Here is a 20,734-nt window from a genome sequence, read left to right on the forward strand (position 1 = left end):
AAATTTGGTGAAAATCTGTCCAGCGGTTTGGGCTGTAGGCTTCAGCAAAGTTTTTTCCCCATTCAGTCTATAGGGAAAAAAAAGTTTTGGGACCCCCCCTTATAACTCTGCCCCCCCTGGAGAATCCTCACCAAACTTTGCAAAAGAATTCAGAGTGGGCCATATACTTTTTGTGCAAAGTTTGGCGTGGATGCGTCCAGGGGGAGCGAAGTTATAAGCCGCCCAAAAAGTGCTCTTCCTATGGAAACACCAACTTAACCATAACTACATGGCCTCTAGCGTGGCCATGTAATATATATTATAATATATATTTTTTTTTTTCATTTTGTACCAACTGCCTCAAAAAGTCAGCTGGTATGGGGCCTGTTGCCGGGAGATTAGCTTTTCTGGAGATTGCTTGGGCAAATTGCTGTGGAGTGACCTTGTGGGCTTATTTCAAAGAAATTAATTTTTATAAGTATCAACAGAAAGAAATTCCAAACTGAATTCATGAACTCTCTTTTAAGCAATCATTGTATATTTTAAGTAAAAGTAAAGCAAATGTTTTCAACACGCCAATACATTTCATAAAACAACGTCCTTTTCCAGTGTTGAGTACATTGAATTTACATAAATGTACACAATGTTTTTATCTATTGTTAGTCAGTAAACAAATTCCCATACGTCTTGTTCCTTTTACATTGATTCAACAAATAAAGTGCTTAATTGTGTTGCGTAAATTCTACTCAACTGCAGCACAGTAACACAAAGCTGGGTGTTCATTTTAGACGTCCTACTTTGCTAGCATAGTTTAATCCACTCCATTTGCAAATGCAATGAAGAGACATGTGGTAAATGTTTTGTTTGTGGTTAAAGTACTAAAATCAACAGGATTATGGCTGCAAAACATTTGGTTTCACACTCATGAGAAGGAACAAGTTACTTACCTGTAACTGTTCTCAAGCATGGGTCTGGCATGGATTCACATGCTCATGAATATTCCCTGTCAGGCTGGGAATCCTCAGTAAAGAAAAAATCATTTTCAGTTTCACTTCTGAACTGTCTTTCTCCTAACAACCAACCACTGGTCTCTGGGTCATACTGCCCCACAGCCAATGACTGCCCTCTACCTAAGCCCCTCCTCTGGCAGCCATCTTCAGATTTGGTAGCACGTAAAGAGGCAGAAGGACCAAGAGAAGAGCCGCATAGGGGTAGGCAGGAGGGTTCGCATGTGAATCCATGCCAGACCCATGCTGGAGAACAACAGTTACAGGTAATTAACTTGTTCCTTCTCCAGCATGGGGTCTGTCATGGATTCACATGCTCATGAATAAAGAATACATAGCAGTACACATATGCACAACCACGGGAGGTGGCAGGGCTCAACATTATGCACCTCAACATTAAGCATATCTTACCTCCTCACCAGGCTCACCTTCAAGCAAACAGGTTGCGCAGCACTGCTTGGCCGACTCTGGACTCCTCCCTGGAATCTGTCGACGCAGTAGAACTTCGTGAAGGTGTGCGTCGACATCCACGTAGCAGCCCTGCAGATGTCAAGCAGGGGCACACCAGACAGGAATGCCGTAGTTGCAGCGATCGCTCTGGTCGAACGGGCTCTCGGACGGCCAGGCAACGGTCGGTTTGCCAACCGGTGACAATGGGTGATGTAGCCGGAGAGCCACCTGGAAATGGAAGCCTTGGAGAGGTCCTTCCCCTGGTTTACAGTGCCAAAGTTCACAAAAAGTTGCGACGTCTTCCAAAAACTTTGTGCGGTCCACATAGAACGTCAGCGCTCTAGCCACATCCAGCGAGTGCAAAGTCCTCTCAGCCGGCGACAAATTTGTTGGGAAGAATACAGGTAACACCAAGGGCTCGTTTAGATGAAAGTCCGACGGCACCTTGGGCATGAAGGAGGGGTGCATCCGTAGCACCACCCTCGTCTCGTGGAATGTCAAATAAGGTGGTTTACAAGAGAAGGCCTGGATCTCTCCCACTCGTCATGCAGAGGTGATGGCCACAAGAAACGCTGTCTTCCACGACAAAAATGTCAGTGGCGCTGAATGCATAGGCTCGAACGGAGGATCCATGACCTAGTAAGCACCACATTGAGCTCCCACGCCGGGGCCGGAGCCTTCACCGTCGGGAACGAGCGAAATAGTCCTTTGACGAACTCCTTGACAAAACGATGCGACCAGAAGGGTGAACGTCCAGGAGATCTGGTGTAGCGGGAAATAGCCGCCAAATGCACTTTGATGGAAGCATGGGCCAGTCCTGCCTTGGCCAACAATGACAAATACAGAAGCACCTGCGGAGCAATGACTTGTAGAGGGTCTATCTTCGGCACCAAACGGCAAACCTCTTCCACTTGTGCCCGTAGCATTTGAGAGTAGATGAAGCTCTGGCCTTGGCGAGCACCTCCTGGAAGATCGTAGCCCCCAAACTCTAGTGCTGAAGGAGCCAGGCCTTCAGGTTCAGCGATCCTGGGTCGTGGTACAGAATCACGCCTCCTTCCCTGGCTAGAAGATCTGCGTCTGCCGCAAGCTTGACTGGAGGGGACACTGACATGTCCAGAAGGTCCGGATACCATATCTGTCTTGGCCACGCCGGTGCGATGAGGATCATCCTGCACCGGGACTGTCTGAGTTCACTAACTATTCGTAGAAGCAACGGCAACAGAGGGAATGCATACAGAAACAGGCCGTCCCAGGGGAAAGAGAATGCGTCCCCCATGCTCCCCGGCGGAGGAAACCTGCTGGCGTACCTCCGGCACATGGTGTTCGTCGCAGTCGCAAACAGCTCGATCTGGGGATTGCCCCATTTGCAGAACAGGCGACTCACTTGGTCCTGTCGGAGTTCACACTCGTGGCAAGAGAGTAGCTCCCTGCTGAGAGAGTCGGCGACAGTGTTCTTGTAACGGTATGAGGAACATCCCCTGGGCTACGGCCCAGCACCAAAGGTCCTGCGCTTCTTTGGAGAGCACCGCGGATCTTGTTCCCCCCCCTGCTTCCGGATGTAGAACATCGTGGTGGTGTTGTCCGTGAAGCCCCGTACCACCTTGCCTTCGAGGGACGGAAGGAATGACTTGAGGGCCCAAAACACAGCCCGCAGCTCCAACACCTATCCACCTGGCGTCGAGAAACTCCTGCAGTGGACGCATCCGTAGCCTGCACAGTCGAACAAGATATATGCATGACGACATCATGTCGAGTAGGGACTTGATGGACCTCACCCTTGAGATCTTCAGGGGCAACAGCCGTTGCACCTTGCCCAGGATGGCTGCAATCCTCTCCTCTGACAGACGCTAGGCACGACACTGTGTTGAGTCGGGCTCCCAGAAACAGAGCGTCCTGCGATGGAGTCAAGCAGGACTTTGCATAGTTGATCGAGAACCCCAGATCCGTCAGGAGTTGGACGGTCCTCACCATGTGGTTGATGGCGATGTCCTTTGAGCTCGCCCGGATGAGCCAGTCATCCAGGTAAGGGTACACGTGTATGCCTCGTAGCCGCAGCTGCGCCTCCACCGGTGCCAGGCACTTGGTGAACACTTGCAACGTCAATCCGGAGGGAAGGTCCTTGAACTGGTAATGTTGCCCTTGAACCACGAAGCGTAGGTACTTGCAGTGTCCCTTGTGTATGGGGATGTGAAAATAGGCATTTTCCAAGTCCAGCTGTAACGCTCACCTGATTCCCACGGAGGCGCCGGTCTTGGCAGGATGGTGTCTGTGACTCGAAAAGTGAAGTGCAGGACTCGATTGGCTTCCGGGGCTGAGCCTCTTCGCACTGTGTGTCTAACTCGAAGAGTGAGATATCTGCAGGTGAAAGAATATGGGGTTAATGATCTGGGGTTGTCGGGTATCTCTCTCCCTTTCCCTTCCTCGCTTTTCCGTGGAGCCCCAAGGTCAACGTGCTCACCTTAGATAGGTGAATGCTGGACTCGCCATCTGCGTCTGGTGCAGGGTGCCGTTGCCAGTTCCTTCACTGGGTGAAACGTAGGCCTCTTGACATCAGAGGATTGCTACCGTCGTTAACTGCACGAACGGTGAGTTTTTCCGGACACCTTTTAAGTCCTTACAGTCTTTAGGTGCGTGGGCACGTTAATGTGGAACAGGGCTCTGTATAATGCTTTTTCTATTTGTCTTGCAGGGCTCTTGAGGTAGAAGATGGTGTGAAGAAAGCCGAAGTTCGAGCCAGAGTCTTGGAATGACGCGCTTGGAAATGTGTAAGTAAATGCCGGTTGCCTGCTTTTCAAAAGCTCTCTGTCTCTTTTCCCTTGCAGTTGTGAGTTCGGGTGTTGAAGAGACGCTGGAAACGCCGGAGTGTTTGCAGGTGCCCTATTGTGGCGGGCGCGAAGGCGCGTAAGTAAAATACCTGTCTAATGTCTCTTCTTTTGTTTTTCAGGTGCAGGATTGCAGCGTTGAAGAAAACCGGAATTCCCGGAGTGCCGTAAGTAATTCCACACAGGAATAACTATGCTTTTGTCTTCACAGGCGGAGGAGCAGCATGAAGAGATGGTAGCTGCCGATGGATCAGGTGAGGAAAGCGATGCGTGTGAAGGTTGCCGTGCTAACCTGTTTCTTGTCTTTGCAGGTGCTACTGAAGGCTAGATACAGGAATGGTAAGCGTTTGTTCTTGCAGGTTCAGGATCGGAAAGAAGAAAACTGGAACAGACACAGTGAGCGTTCTGCTGCAGATGCAGAATAACGCGAAGCACGTTTCATCAATCGGGTGTGGTTTAAATAGCCTTGGAGTGATGAAGCGTCTTCCTCCACGGCCTCGCCTAGGTAAGAAAAGAGTTCCTGTTCCAGAAGAGTTCCAGTGTTGTATCCAGGGAGTGGAGCTTGCCCCACCCAGGTAAGAAAGTAGTCCCGGCTCACAGAGGATTCCTATGTGGCTGGTAAGTAAGCAGCATGGTCTGCTGCAGGTAAGTCCACCCAAGCATCTTCATACAAATTATGAGCCCGGCGCTTCCAGTGCCGGGACCAGTGACTTTGATGAGCCTGGTGCCACCGGCGCCAGGACAAGGTCCAAAAGGTCCCAGTGGGGACCGGCTGGTGTCTAGGATGAAGGTTAGGGGCCTGCTTCCAAGGACGTTGGGCTGGTCCTAGCTCCTTGGAAGCACTGATCATGACACCAGCGACGATCGAAAATCCCCCTCTTCCAGCTGTCCTAGCACATGCTGAAGAGTCACCATCCAGAACTTTTGGGACTTGATGAACTTGTTCAGACGGCGGAGGTCCAGAATGGGCCTCCAACCACCGGTCTTCTTTCTGACGAGGAAGTAACGAGAGTACACTCCGGAACCTCTTTGGGACCAGCTCGATTGCCCCCTTTTTTAGCATGGCCCGTACCTCCAGCAGCAGCTGAAGGACAGGATTTTCCTGATGGGCCACAGGTGGTATGCGGGGACACTTCCGTTGGAACTCTAGGGTGTGTCCGTGGGCGAGAGCGTCCAGCACCGAATGGTCGGTGGAGATGGTCTTCTACACGCTAACTAAGTTTGCCAGCCGGCCTCCCACAGAGGTGCACGGGAGGGGGCCCCGACACCACGGCCCATTCAATCTTGTTTTCACGCCAAAGCACAGCCTTGGCGACGACGAGGTCCACCTCCAGACTTGGCACGGCCCCTGTAGGTCTCCTGGGCCGACGAGCGGGAATGCCGACGATAAGACGAAGCACCTCCTCCGAATCCTTTAGATGAACTTTGGGATTTTCCTCCGCAAGTCCGAAAGGACAGCCGTCGCTGCTGAAGCGTGCCCAAGGCACGAGCCGTCTCAGTGTCCACTTTTATGGCCTGGAGTGACTCGTCCACAGTCTTTCCAAACAAACTGTCCCCGCCAAAGGGCATGTCCAGCACCCTCGACTGAACATCTTGGCGGAAATTAGTGGCTATCAGCCAGCACCGCAGGCGAAGGCAAACGCTGTTGCCCATATGGCAGAATACTATGTCGGCAATGTCCATGGCCCCTGTAATGGCTTGGTCCGACGCCACCTCACCTTCCTGCAGGATCTCCAATGCCTCTGCACTCGTGTCGTCGGGAAGGAAGTCCAGGATGGGGCCATCTTGAACCAAAGCTCTGTGTCATAACACACCACGATGACAAGAGCGTTAGCGGCCTTGATAGTCCTCGCTGCCGACGTGATAACTCATCGCCCCATGGCATCTTTTTCATAACGGTCCCTCTTCGCAGGAGCCGATGAAGGGTTCTTCATGAGGGACAACCCCTCGTCAAGGGATTGACAGCACGGTCTTCCTTTTCCCCTCCCGGCGCTGGTATAGGGCACCTTCTTTCTTCTCCTCCAGGACGAGCTGGATGAGCTGGAACAGCTCCGATCCCCAGGAGATCATGGCGTGGAACAAGCCTATCTCGTAAGACGGTGAAGATATGGCAGATCTCCCCCCCAACCCGCCATAGTCGTCCGTGCCTGTGCCCATCGCCCCGTGTACAGGTCCGTCTCATCCCTTCGGGGAGGGGGTGAAGGGGGGCGCAAAGGGTGGAAAAAAGGAAGAGGCTTGGATGGCGGTTCCTCCGATGCTCTTGGTGCTGCGGGTGTGGCCTTCGGCGCAAGTGGCATCCTTGTCCGGATCTCCGAGCACAGGGTATGCAGAGCCATAAGATTGTCCGAGATATCCCCAGGTGGTTGTTGAGGTGGTGGAGACGACAGACAAGGGCGTTTGCGGCTTAGGTTGCTCCTCCATGTCGTCACCGCCTTGCTTTTCCTCGTCGGTTTCCTCGTCGTCGCCCTCGTCGGGATCCCTCTCGTAGGTCCCGCTCTCGACGCAAAGTCCCTCCTGAAGGATCGGGAGGTTGATGAGCTGCTCCTCTGAGGAGATGTCGTGACCTGGAGGGCCACCGTGTCCCCCACCCCCTCTTCTGCGACCAAGGGAGACCGTTTTTGGGAAATTATGGACATCACCTTCTATGGCGTCTTTTCGATGGGCTGGAAAGAGGATTCCCTTCTGGCAGGCAGGGATACTCTCGCCTTTGGGGCCTTCGATGGAAGGCTGGGCCTTTGTCTGATACACCTGGGCCTTCACGGTCTTGGCCGAATCGGCAGCCTTCACCTTAGGGGGAGGATCGGGACCCCGCTCCCCCTTAGCCTTCTCTGCAGGGCCAGTCTGGGTCTTCTCCAAAAGCTTGCCCGGATGGTCCGACTTCCTCTTCTTCGAAGATCCTGAACGCTGGCTCATGGTCAAAGGCGCTGGAGACGCTGTACTCGCCTGGCCGCCTAGGAGCCCGTTGCAACAGCGCTCCCGGAGGCAGTGGACTTGCAGTGCTTAGCCTTATGTTGGACCCCTGTGCGAGGGGCGCCCTCAAAGGTCTTAGAAGACCGCTCACCTTTTTTCTTCTGGGCAGGGGAGGCATGCTGCCGGGACTCACCCAAAGAAGGGGCACTGGGCTGCAGCCACTCGTTGAGGTGCTTGCACCGATCTGTCCGCGTGCGGTGCACCATCTCCCGACAAGCCGCACAGTCATTCTCCACGTGCGTCGGGTGCAGGCAGTAAAGGGACAGGGAATGTCCGTCATCTGAAAAGACATTCCGTAGGTTGCAACCGGGGCAAACCTTTAAGAGAGGCACAGAGTACTTCTCCTGCGCCATGTCCACGCGGGGTAAGCCTTGAAGCTTCTGGAATCCTCCAAGAAGAAACTCGATGAAAAATCGCCCTTGAGGTGCATTGAAGAATCCAAAACGGGTCTCCATTAATCGGAAGATGGATCGATGGAGCTTGAGGCTCGATTGACCAAAAAAAATAGAGCAAAACTCTTAGAAAAATTTCAAAACGCAGTAAAAGCTCGAGAGATATAGCATGAGGACTCCCAACACTTGAAAGTGTGGTAGAAATTTGACGATGGCTGCCAGAGGAGGGTCTTAGGTAGAGGGCAGTCATTAGCTGGGGTCAGTATGAAAAGAGACCAGTGATTGGTTGTTAGAGGAAAGACAGTTCAGAAGTGAAACTGAAACCGATTCCCTTTACCGAGGATTCCTAGCCTGAAGACAGGGAATATTCATGAGCATGTGAATCCATGCCAGACTCCATGCTGGAGAATAACATTAGTTCAAGGTCTATAGACTCATGAAGCTAATTTTAAGCACCACAAGAGTAAAAATGTCTAAAAAAGGAATAACATCATTACCTATCAAGTCAGTGACTTTATCTGTAACTGTCCGTGATGCTCGGACAAGTGCATTATCACTCTCATCGTATTTCATTTTGATTTCAAAGAATCCTGTAAAGGAAAGAGAAAAAGTGTACAGTTTAATAATGATTCATGTTGTTGAATTAGCAAGTCCTGAAGAAGAGAAATGTTTCACTAGTTTTGGCCATAAAGTTATGACACAGTAAATTTGGAAAGAGACAAGGTAATCAGTAAACATAATTACAAAGTGGCCTCTTTAATTCATGATAAGTTATCTATTTGTAGGATGTGCCCCTTCAATGGGACCTCCTCTACATCTTTTATTGAGTTTCAATGGATTGCTCCTTTTGAAATTATGAGCGAAATCAAAGTAAAAAGGACTACATAGAAAACCTAACAGACACTATGCCATCTATACACCTGCACCAGAACTACCTTTTCCTGCATGCACCTTGAGAAGCCATAACTGCTTCACATTCTTAAATCGCCTCTTACTAGGGCCTCTGCCATTAATGTGTCATGAAGGAGTTCAGCTGGTGTGCCTGAACTTGACAAGCAGAGGATCAGATGTACCTCTGAGGGATTCAAGCACTGCTAGCTCTTAGGAGGTCTTAGGAATGGATCACAAAAAATATGAGCCTTCAAGGAGTTCAACCTTGCCCAGAGGGAAAGGAAGCTATGCAAAAGGTTACAGACATCAAATAAACATCCAAATAGTTGCCAGAAAGGTGCTAAGAATACACCCTCAAAATGCATCCCCAGCTGCTTACCCATCTAATGTCCCTATGTCAGAGCACAGCCATGAGGGATCCTGTCATATAGGGATCAGATGGCCCGACCACCCAATACTCCTTATACAGAAAATCTGTACTGAAAGATGACTTACGGTTAAACACCACATTGTTGTCCTTGAAATCTTTCCACTGCTGATACCACTTGGAGTCTTTGTGCAACACCACACCCATTGCCTCCCTGCCAAATGAAGAAATCACTTATCACCAATGATAAAACAGCACTTTCAATACAAAGAAGTTGTAAAAAGAATGACAGGAGACATCAAACTATGATGCCTATATCTTCTTAACTTTGCATCACAGAAACTAACATGAACAATCATGAAGGGGGTTGTGCCTGCACAGGAAAAAGCAGGTCCATCGGCGTATCCCAATTGGTGGAGCACATTCAAAACTCCTGTTTGAAAGCTAGTGAAAAGGACATCCTCAATCAATGTGACAAAAAGCAGGGAATGTACAAAGCACCCGAAACAGGAAGTTACCTACCAAGTAACTAAGTCCTTCTAGTCTGGAGGCGCCTTCACATTACCAATTTTATGTAATTTTCAAGGGATCAATTTGCTTATGTGTGCTCACCACAGACCTGCAAACCATACGCCTGACCCAGCATCCCCTGAGAGACTACAACATGGCTACACGTTAGGAGGACCCCCCCCCCAACTCCCATGATCTTTCACCACTGACTGTGCTTGCTAGAACTGATATGAGCTAAGGTACAAACATATGGAGGGTCACAATGAGTAATCATATCATGGGCTACAGCAGCACCCTTAAAATCCTGTGTGCGCGCCACTGAAACTAGATCCAGCAATGCAACTGCCCCTGAGGGAAAACAAGAAGACCATGGCAGCGGGTCTTCATGGCACCTAGAAACTTCATTTGTATGAAACATGTTTTTGTGACATTCAAGAACAATTAATAGGCTTGAAAGGAGGCTTCAAAGTCCTTGGAGATACCGAAGATGTCTATGTCACAGAGGGCATTGAAGTTGTCGAGGCCAGGGGCTGTATCTACAACTTTTGACAGCTTAGTTGGCTTAGGTTAATGTCTCGATACGGGCGTCGAGGACCCTGACCCCCTAACCTACGAAGAGGAGGCCGGTGGCTTGACTATGTGTTGAGGAAGACTCCTTTACTTATGTAGAGGAGCCTCTCTTCCCGGGCTCTTGGGCGCGCGAGAAGGAGACATATGGTTCCCTGCTTGTCTTAAGAGACGCAACGGGAAGACTTCTTTGACTCTTTCAGAGGGGCACTCAGTGGACCCGCGCTCAGAAAAATATCTAACATCTGGAAACAGAATGTCTCCCATTCCAAGGGAGTCGATTACTTATTTGGGAAGGAAACCTTCCTGTCAGGCAAGGAGGAAGAAGACAACAAAGATCTGTGCCGCCGCTTCTTACTTTTCTTGTGGCAGGACGACTAGCATCGAGACCTTGACAGTGAGTGCTTCTGGTGTCTGCAGCGCTTTTTTTTTTCTTGGGACACGTCCCTGGAGTCCTCGGAAGATTTTCTTTTTGAAGGGGAAATGGAGGGGAATTAGGAGATGGCCTACCTGACTTGAGTTTACACTTCCTCTCTCGCAAGGTCTTGACTATGATTGACTGGCAAGACCCGCAGTCATCGACTTTGTGGTTTACCCCCAGGCACCACAAACAGACAGTGCGGGTCCGTAATGGACAATTTTGCCCCACAATTGGCACACCGCTTAAAACCGGTCTGTGGTGTCGAAGACACTGTTGAAGATGAAGTACGAAGAAGAAAATTTGTGGAGGTGTCAACTTTGTAGGGCTCTTCAGGATCAACAAGATCCCCCTCCTCCTCCTCACCTGAGCTGGTGGAGTTCTGTGGTTTGTTCTTCTGCCCCAAGAGATTGCCCTGTTTTTTAATGCAGATATGGCCTGCCTCGAGAGGAAGCCACAGTGGGCGCTTGAACGGTAAGCGGGCCACCGGCCTCGCTCCCAAGACAACCAAGGAAAGGGGAAAAATCCAAGTGGTACAAAAAAAAAACTGGTTTGTGGTACAAGTGATCCGACTGTTCTTTAGAGGGTACTGGTCCAATACAGGGATTGAGGGCGGAGTTCAGATCAGTGAAGGTATTCCAAATATCCGCCACTCCAAAGTAGAATATGGGTTCCAAGACTGGGTGCTGCCAGAATGGCCAAGCCAGGAAGGAGGGGTTCGCACAGAGGGACCAGGAAGCCGGACCAAAGGAGATTATAAAGCACTGAGAGCCAAAAGGAATGCAAGGACTCCAAATGGAAGGAGAGCAGGAGAGGAGAACTGTGAGCCAGCGGGACAGCGAGGGGAGGGAACAAGCGAGGGGAGGGGAACAAGCGAGGGGAGGGGAACAAGCGAGGGGAGGGGAACAAGCGAGGGGAGGGGAACAAGCGAGGGGAGGGGAACAAGCGAGGGGAGGGGAACAAGCGAGGGGAGGGGAACAAGCGAGGGGAGGGGAACAAGCGAGGGGAGGGGAACAAGCGAGGGGAGGGGAACAAGCGAGGGGAGGGGAACAAGCGAGGGGAGGGGAACAAGCGAGGGGAGGGGAACAAGCGAGGGGAGGGGAACAAGCGAGGGGAGGGGAACAAGCGAGGGGAGGGGAACAAGCGAGGGGAGGGAGCCGTGGGAGGCAAATGGCAGAGGGAGAGAGTGAGAGGGAGAAACCTAGTTGCACTTGTTGCCTCCCCTATCACAAAACAGCAACTGTTGGCTAATGCAAGTTCACCAACACATATGTCTCATGATTTGAAAGCTGGAGACGAATTTGACCCAAATCACGCAAAAGGTATGGAAGTGAGCCCAGCTGAAACATCGAGCAGAGTGTGATCATCCGCACAGAGTGCCGACGTTGGTGTTAGTGCTTTGAGAGCGGTTGAGACAGCTGTGTCACACGCGTCACAAAGCATTTTTGAAGAGATAGGTGGGAACGATGAAGGGGAATCGGGTGTTTGTAGCCGTCCCTCTCACAGCTGTTCTAGCCCATCTCCAAGTCTGATAGTTGATAGTTCGGTGTGCCACAAGGAGGTTGTGGTACAAGCTATGATGCACAACGAACCAAGCAATCAAAATGACTCTACCATTTGTGAAGTTTCCTTGGAAAACTTGAACGAGGATACATTGGGTGGAATGTTAGATAATATGGCTGTGAATAATCATGAACTAAACATTAATCGAATACTGGCAAACATGGTCATCGCCAGCATGTTGCCTGATTCAGTTTCAAATAGTCAGCGGTTGCAGTTTGTTCCCCCGAAAAATTTCTCGTGCTTTAATTTGAATAAAAATTCAAAAGATTAAACGAAACGAGGTGGTCATTCTAAAATGTACAAAAGAGCACATGTGAGGGGTCGTGGCCCAGGAATTATCAGTTCAAGTTCCAATCCCCCTTTAAAAAAAAATATCCAGCATGTGCAGCAAAATCAATAGATTTATCTGATGCTGAAATTCTAGAAACCCTTGAAAATGCTGCAGTGGCAGGAAAAGACACTCAAACTCACACCAAAATAATTGACTATCAACGAGGAGAACCTTGTATTGCAAAATCAAACTGCAAAAAATGTAGCTGCAACCAGAGTCCTTCACAAACGGTAACATTGCAAGTGACTTCGAATCTTTTAAACACCGCCACAACAAAGATCAAGACGGACGCAGAGATGAGATACAGAAGTAAAGTGAGAGTAGACTATGTGATGGAAACACTTGATAAACAATATAAAAGACAACTAGCTCGACAGAAGCTGCCTTGTTGAAAGTTCATGCCATCTTGCAGAGAGTAGAGGAGGATATTTTACATGAAATCATAATGAATGACAGTAATCAGTTGCAAGTGGAGCTACGACCAATATTTGCATGCACAAGGCCAAAAAATGCAATCATGAAGAATCACGAGGAGTGGTAAATGAACATGCACTTCTGGTACCGTGTCATTTGAATATAGATCATAATCCACTATGGAGAGTTCCAATGGTAGTCTTCGGAATGAACTATCATTGAACCAGGAAACTATTCAGAGTGAGAGGTGTCAAGACTCCAAAAAAGAAACCAGATATACTTACCTTGATGTCAACCATCACGATAGCCTTAACACCATCTATGAAATTATATGAGAATTTAAACGACACCTTAAAGGACCATAATACGCTACAAGCAATGATGCACTCTAAACTTGTCTTTTTAGAAGGATATGTAATGGCTCCTGTTCAAGACACCTTTACTCACCAGTTGCAAACACATCAAAGAAATGAATCATTTAAACATTCATCTAGTCAGCATCCCACTTGTTCAAGAGGGTCGCAGACAATTATGGTTGCACCATAAGTAGATCTAATCATAGAGTCTGTGAATAAAAGTGCTTCGTGTTCTTCCTTTGACGATGTTGCGCCAACTTTAAATCCAACCAAAAGGATCGATTTGTGTGTTATACCTGGACATATTGCGAATGATATTGAAGTTAACATTGCTGACCCACTGGAAGTACAAAATGTGCCCGTTTCCATCTTTGAAACATCACAGAAAGCAAAACAAAATTCCAAGACCATTCAACTTAGTCCATGAGCTAGTTCAAACAAAAGCAAAAAGGGAAATGCCCAGACCGGCGCCAAGAACGCTAACCCTGAAAACCAAAAAACAAGACACTTGAGCTTGTGTTAACGAAGACTAATACTAACGATCAACAGTGCTCAACAAAGTCTGTCGAGAAGGAAATAAGTCCAACATTGTTGAATCTCTCAGCATACTCAGTGGATCACTCAACTAGTGATTTATATGAAGTCCGAGATTTGCAGGACCCAAAGAGTGTTCAAGAAGACGGAATACTGCATGCAAGATTCAAGTTGTTTCAGCCACCCTTGCCACCTTTTCTAACCATGTCGTAAAAAAGAAAAAGATGTAATTTAAACTGTGATCTACAAGAACGATCAGAGATTAAGAGAACAGGTAACCCATTAATGAATCCCGAAATACAAGTTGAGACTTCAAGCATTAATTCAAATAACACTTGGCCGGCCACAATTGATTCAGATATCGGGTCCTTGGGTCATGGAAACCAGAATGGTAACTGGAACCACAATACAGACATCTCATTCAAAAACAGTTGATTTACAAAGGGTAAGGCGAGGGGGGGAGAAACCAAACGGAATCACATCTCAGAAGACGATTCATGATCAAGAAGACTTACAAGCACACAACATGATCAACAGGTCGAACAAAAAAAGTTGTCTTTGATTCTGCAAATGTCTGAATAAATAAAGATAAAAATCCTTGTCCCAGAATGTTGTTTTACGAACATTCAAATTAGAACGAATATTAGACAGAAAATCCTCTAATGCTGAATAGAAGAGCAGTATTGGAACTTTTCAATCACATCCCTAATTTGCGCCAAATAACTTAGAGATTTAAAAACCATTGAGTTTGTTGACGACCAAAGAACAGATCAAATATACCTGTACATTACCTCTGCGATAATTAAAACCATGCTCACTGCTGCAACTGAAAACATCCAAATGTTGGGATTTGATCACGATCACACCCTTGAGGGATGGTCAAGTAATGCCCGATGAAAGTAACACAAACTGATACCAAGTGGCCTCACTGTATAAGAAGCGGCCAAGACAAAGAGGATCAAATGGAATCTGGAACTACAAAATATTTAGATCCATTGCAAGTCGGACGAGTTCCATAGGTCCACGACAGAAATTAAATGTAACATTTCAAATGACCTCCTCTATCCGTAATATCAATTTGATGAATATCCATTCAACTGCAAGAGCTCTCATTGAAAAACACAAGAGGCTCACAAGAGCAATAACAGCTCAGAAAGAACTGTAGCAATCCAGAAACGTATTTGTGCCTGCAACTCGAACATCTGACACAATAAATGTAAGACCTCAACATTTAAAATTAGCTTCATGGAACACACATGGACATACCCATCTCACGAAAAATAACATCAACTTAAGTGAGTTTGATGTGCTTTGTTTACAAGAGACTAGGCTTTGCACTAAACCATCTTTAGACGGCTGTCAGATCTTAATAAGCTAAGCAGTTAAGGGGGAAAAAAAGACACCCGTCATCAGGATTACACTGCAATAAAATCAGGCAGTCCTTTAACCCTAAAATAAGGTGTTTCAAAAAGTACTTTGTCGACGGAAATTGTAATTGAATGGGAAAATAATACGAATCCCCAAGCATTGGAGACTGCAGTAAAAGTTGTATTGATAAATGTATACTGGAACCCAGCTCTGGTATCAAATGACAAGTTCATCGATCACATAGCAGAGCTAATCGATGATGCATATATAAATCAGAAGACTGGCTATGTAATCGTCTCTGGAGATTTGAACACCTCATGTATAATTAACAATGTGGTAACTCAAAACACAGCCCACAATCTTGCTAAAGCATCTAGAGCAACATTGTGGAACAACTTGATGGCGAATAAAGAAATGGTCATGTAAATGGGAACTTAAAACAAGACAACCCTCTGCAAAAAACTTGGAAAGGGATGGGTTCCTCTTCTATAATTGACTATATCTTTGTTTCACAACTTTTCTTGCCACTAATAACGTCATTCAAGTTAATAAAAACAAGAGAACGTGACCATCATTTACTTTGTATGGAATGGTCGGGATCTATGAACAAAGTCCGCAAAAGCAGGTCAGCCGACACACAAGTGAGCAATGATAGTCGAAGATTAAAACTAACACAAAATACCATCAAAAAATTGACAACAGATCTTGAACATGAAAGTCTGATGGCAGACTACAATCCTCTGTTGGAACCGCACCGCCGTAACACATTAAAACAGACAAGGGTTATCAAATCCATTCCTCCATACTTATAATCAGGAGCTAGTAAATCAGCAGAAAAAAAATCTGGAAACTAGAAAGAGTGGCAAAAAAAATCTAGATCCAAAGAGGACTTTGAAAATAGTCGACTTGAAAAAAGAAACTTCTGAACTTGGTTGCGGTCCATGAAACGTGCAATAAATCAAGCTGACCCCGAAACCTTGTTCACCTCGATAAGTAAGAACACCAAGAACTTCTGCACCTTAATTAAATCAGTCGAAGTGCAACCAACAGAAATTCAATCAAATCCGATTGGTGAAGCCAGATAAATGCAGCACTTTGAGAAAGCATATATGGCACATCAATCCTTTATGGAAATCGACATGCTGAACGATGGCATGGAACAATGGGTCATGCCAACTAACCAAGATGATATTAGTTATCAAATTAGTCGACTAAACAACTCCCGAGCATCAGGACCAGATGGTCTCACTAATCTCATGCTAAAAACATTTGAATGAGTGGGCGGCCTTCATATACATCTTATTAACGCAAATATCTACAAGATATCAAATACCTCCATCATGGAAAAAGGCAATAATTGTCCCCATTTTCCAAAAGGGGCACAGGGACGATCCAAGAAACCATCGCCCCATCGCGCTTTTAGATGTTATAGGGTAGCTGTATGGTACAATCATCTTAGATCATTTTCGTATATGGTCCGTGTCAACAGGAGTTAATGACCCTCCCCAAACTGGTTTCGTTAGAGACATAAGAACATCAGCCAACATCTTAATTATTAACACATTAAAAAGTCGAGTTCAAAGTCAAAAAGCGATTCATGGCATTCATCGATGTGGTTCAAGCTTTCAATCAAATCGATCGCCAAATACTGTGGAACAAATTGACAGCAAAGGAATGTCCACCTTAAATTCTTGAGCCAATAATTGCCATGCATCACACCTCATTGTGCGTCCGATTGAATAAGAAAGGGTTGCTGTCTAAAGAAATAGCTACAGTGCGTGGAGTCAAACAAGGCTGCGCCATGGTCTCGACCTTATTCAATTTTTTTTTCTTGCTGACCTGATGAACACCGACTCTGACATAAGAACTTTCCCCCCAGCATTTGGAGGAGCATCCTTACCTAGTCTACTTTATGCAGACAACATCATCCTAATAGACTAGACGCCAATAGGACTGCAATGGCAGTTAAGAAGCTTGCAAACATTTATCAGCGACAACAATCTTGAAATAAACAAGACAAAGACCAACATTTTGAAGTTTGGCAATTCGAATAGAGGACCAAATGCCCACTCCTTGATGGAGAGGAATTTTTTTTGCATTTTTTTTTTAAAATCAAACAAGTAACATTCAAGTACCTAGGGGTGTGGCTGACTGACACCATATCCAAAATGCCCATGGTGAGTCACCTAAAAGCGACCGCTAAGGCCTTGTCTAGTCAGGCCATTGCAGTAAATCAGATATATGGAGGGTTGTCCATTCTACCCATCCTCACATTTCACCGATCCAAAGTAGTTCCCACGTTATTTTATGGAGCCGATGCAATGACATATATTCTGGAAAAACGTGGATCTCACTAGAGAGCCTCTTTTGGAAAAATGTTCTTGGCCTTCCTCAATCTGTGCCAATGCAAATAATAAGGTGAGAGCTGGGTCTGTCATCGCTGAAGTCAATTGTCCTATGGAAGAGTCTGAACCTATTCAGAAAATGCTTTGTACCCGGACACCCAGAGATCTTGGAAATGTTGCGCAAGGAAATTATAGCATACCAGACTGTGGTGTTACAACATTGGAGGGAAAACGTGTCAGGAATTCAAAGAAATTGGGAGCTCTTCAGAAGAACTAATTGCCAATCCCATGCGTTGTAAAAAGTTATTGAGAACATTAGACTGGATTCAAATTTTGGAGTCTGCAGGGCGATTCCAATACATTGAACATATTTCTGGAGAATCTCGTCGATTGGATACCATTTGTGACTACCTTTAGCAATGCCCTAACAAAAGATTAAGAGACCAATTCCTGTGCACACGACTCAATTTACAACCAACAAATTAAGTGAGATTCATTCGAAAGCAATAACATTTCTAGAAGCTTTATTTATGGACCAATCGAGAGACAAATAACACGCAAAAACAGAATGTCTAGTCCGGTAAAAGTCGCGATTTAAAAAAAAAAAAAGACGAACAAGAAAATTGGAAGTTACATCGCAGGCATGAGTACGATGAACTGATTTGGTACAAATGCGTGTAGATGATTGCACTTTGTTGTTTTATTTGGATTTTGATGATGTCTGATGATTTTTAGTTTTTGTTTTGTTCGTTTTTTGTTTCGTTTTGCTAAAAAAATTGTCATGTACAATTTAAATGCAAATATATTTAAAAAAATAAATAAATAGTCCCTGATTGGACAACTACTGGTTGTTTGAATGGAGCAGATCTTAACCAATGGTGGGCTTGGACTTGTTTCCAGGCTGGATTTTGGATACGAAGGAGTCCTGCAGCCATTTCTTGAGATCAACATTGGAGCCAAGAATCCCTCATAGAAGAACAGCTGAATGAAGTTCTGAAGAAGACTCCTGAAGAGGCTCAGCATCCCTTCCTGCGTCTGCCCCGGTGAAGCGCTGCTGGATTACCTGATCTGCCAAGGCCATGCAGTGCTTCCAACCAGTGGGACCAACCAATCTTTACATGTTCTTGAGGATCCAGCTGTCCTGAGTCTTCGGAAGTGTCCCAGGACCACCCAGTGTCCTGACCAGCTCTCCAGTGGGCTAATTCACTAGAACAGTTGACATTCCACGTTTAGAGCCGTAACATCAGTGGTTGCCAGCTTGTGGTGCAAGTTGCCTTCCTGCTGAATTTCAGCCTCCCAGCTTCAAGGGACCCTGCTCTGGAAGGACTTCTACAACCGCGACTGGAAGGACTCGAGTGGCCATTGATGGAACTCTCCTTCCCCCATCCTGTGAAGTGTCCTAAAGAGGTGGAAGGAAGGCATGGCATCAAAGTAAGACAGACACAAGTGAACACAGTTCAAGGGTTTTTATTAAACTGAAAAGTGGGTGAGATAAATGCCTAATCTAAACCTAAATCTACGATGGGAGCAAGCTATGACCATCAAATAATAATAATACCATACAAGTGGAGTCTAGTCAAATAATATTTCCAAACTAGGGGTGTCAGGGTATTGGTTTTATGGCGGTATGATAACCTTCTTGCCAAATGACGGTATATCATGGTTATTGCGGTATAGCAGGCGGAATTAACAAATATTAAATATTTTCTTAAAGGTCCTAAATTTTCAGCATTTTGAAACTTGTCTCTGCATTTTTTAGCTGAACCTCCAGGAATCTAAGGTGGCTGCAGATTTGGTCTTTCATGGTGCTCACTCGATCGCCTTGAATGAAAGAGTAACTAGTGGAGTTGTTAAAATGCACATTTTGAGCAATGAGCTTGCTGCTCAGTCACAGGTCATCACTTAGAAAATCGGCCTCGCCTGTATTATTTTGGAACCACATGGCATGGCCATCATGACCCTTCGCTGCGATCAGTCATAAAAGTTTGTTTTGATAGCGCTTTATCCCATTAAAGGGAGAAAAGTCACTCATGTGAGGTCATTGTATTTCTTTTGTCAAAATGTCATAGCCAACACTCACCGAAAGGTTGCATAATGATGAAATCACTATAGCGTGTTTACCATCTGCCCGGTGTATTATAAAGGTCTGATGTTGGAGTCACCACTGACCATGTAATCCTAACAGGACAGCGTTCAGTGGGCGCTGTTGATTTTTTTCTTGATTCTTTCAATACATGTTCATTTACCTTCTAAAAGATAGTGGCACAAAAACATTTTGAAAATGACAAAGTTAAAATGCATTTCGGCACAAATATGGCCTAGACCATGACCTCACCACAGCCCCATCATTACCATTTTCCGCAGGTCTGAATGCATTAGGACCCTTGTCATGCGAGTTGAGACGGAGGAATGCTTTCATGGGTGGTGTCACAAATCGAGAATAGACCTGAGAAATATCTCAGCCCCATTGCTCTGGATACTTCAAATTGAACGTAGAATCGGTCTTACCTGCTTGAGTCCAGTGCCAATTGCAGAATGTAGGTGAAGGATCAAGTGAAGCAACAACTCTAATGCCAATGTGCAAATCTACACGGAAGACAGTGGGGGTGGTGGGAAGTTTATATATTAGCACAAAGCACTAATAGGCCTAGTGTTCATACAGTCTACAGCGCTAACATTTTTTGCGGACATGCATCAGAAGGGCATCCAGTTCTGCCCTTTGAATTGTAGGATGTGTAGTTCCTTTCCCCATCTTTCAAATTGGTGAGAAAACTACAAATCGACTGATCTTTAACCCGACTCTACTGATCACAGAGAAAGAGCGGACACAGCAACAAAGCTGCGTTTACTAATGTGGCATCACTTTCCCTATGCTCTTGTCTGCCAAACAAGGCCCCATTGGCAGACGCCACATCCCACAGTGCAAGATCCAGAATGTGCATAACTTGCTTACTGTAGCCTTTCCAAATCAGATTAAAAACCTCACTTAATAGCCGCAGGCCCTAAAACGGTATACCGGTATAAACAATGTGACGGTTATTATAGTTCAATTTAAGTTGCTCACAGTATATATAACGGTATACCGTTACATCCCTATTCCAAACCTTACCGCTATGTTTTTATTTTGTTTGTTTATTTGTAACGCGTACAAGACCCGAGGGTATCCGAGCGCGAGGACAAGGATATTTTCAGCTTACAAGTTACAAAATGCAATACAAAAACAGCATAGATTACAGTCCTATAGTCAGGACAGGCAGAAAGATAAACAATACATATGATACATGCTATAGGTAGTCCAGTACATGGTCAAAAAGGTGACAATACAAGCAGAGTACAGTTGTGGCAAAAACAGTGCATATATAAGGGGCAGACTACATATGCCAGAGGCCATGAGGATCGGGTAGTAATGAGGTTAACAATCATTTTCTTTGAACCAATTGATAATGTTTA

At 46.2% G+C, this 20,734-nt stretch overlaps 1 protein-coding gene across 3 annotated transcripts in view; it reads right to left on the reverse strand.

The window, feature by feature from the left end:
• The window catches only part of TIMM44 (translocase of inner mitochondrial membrane 44), a 676,068-nt gene that overhangs the window by 336,708 nt on the left and 318,626 nt on the right, over positions 1-20,734 (reverse strand). For all 3 annotated transcript variants that reach the window (XM_069649680.1, XM_069649678.1, XM_069649679.1), the window contains 2 exons: positions 9,007-9,092; positions 8,118-8,210 (listed from right to left, as the gene is read on the reverse strand). In XM_069649680.1, coding sequence (XP_069505781.1) covers positions 8,118-8,210; positions 9,007-9,092 — 179 coding nt within the window. The remainder of the gene's footprint in view (positions 1-8,117; positions 8,211-9,006; positions 9,093-20,734) is intronic.

This window comes from Ambystoma mexicanum, chromosome 1p, assembly GCF_040938575.1.
Source record: "Ambystoma mexicanum isolate Mex_15411 chromosome 1p, UKY_AmexF1_1, whole genome shotgun sequence".
In the NCBI taxonomy this organism is placed as follows: Eukaryota; Metazoa; Chordata; class Amphibia; order Caudata; family Ambystomatidae; genus Ambystoma; species Ambystoma mexicanum.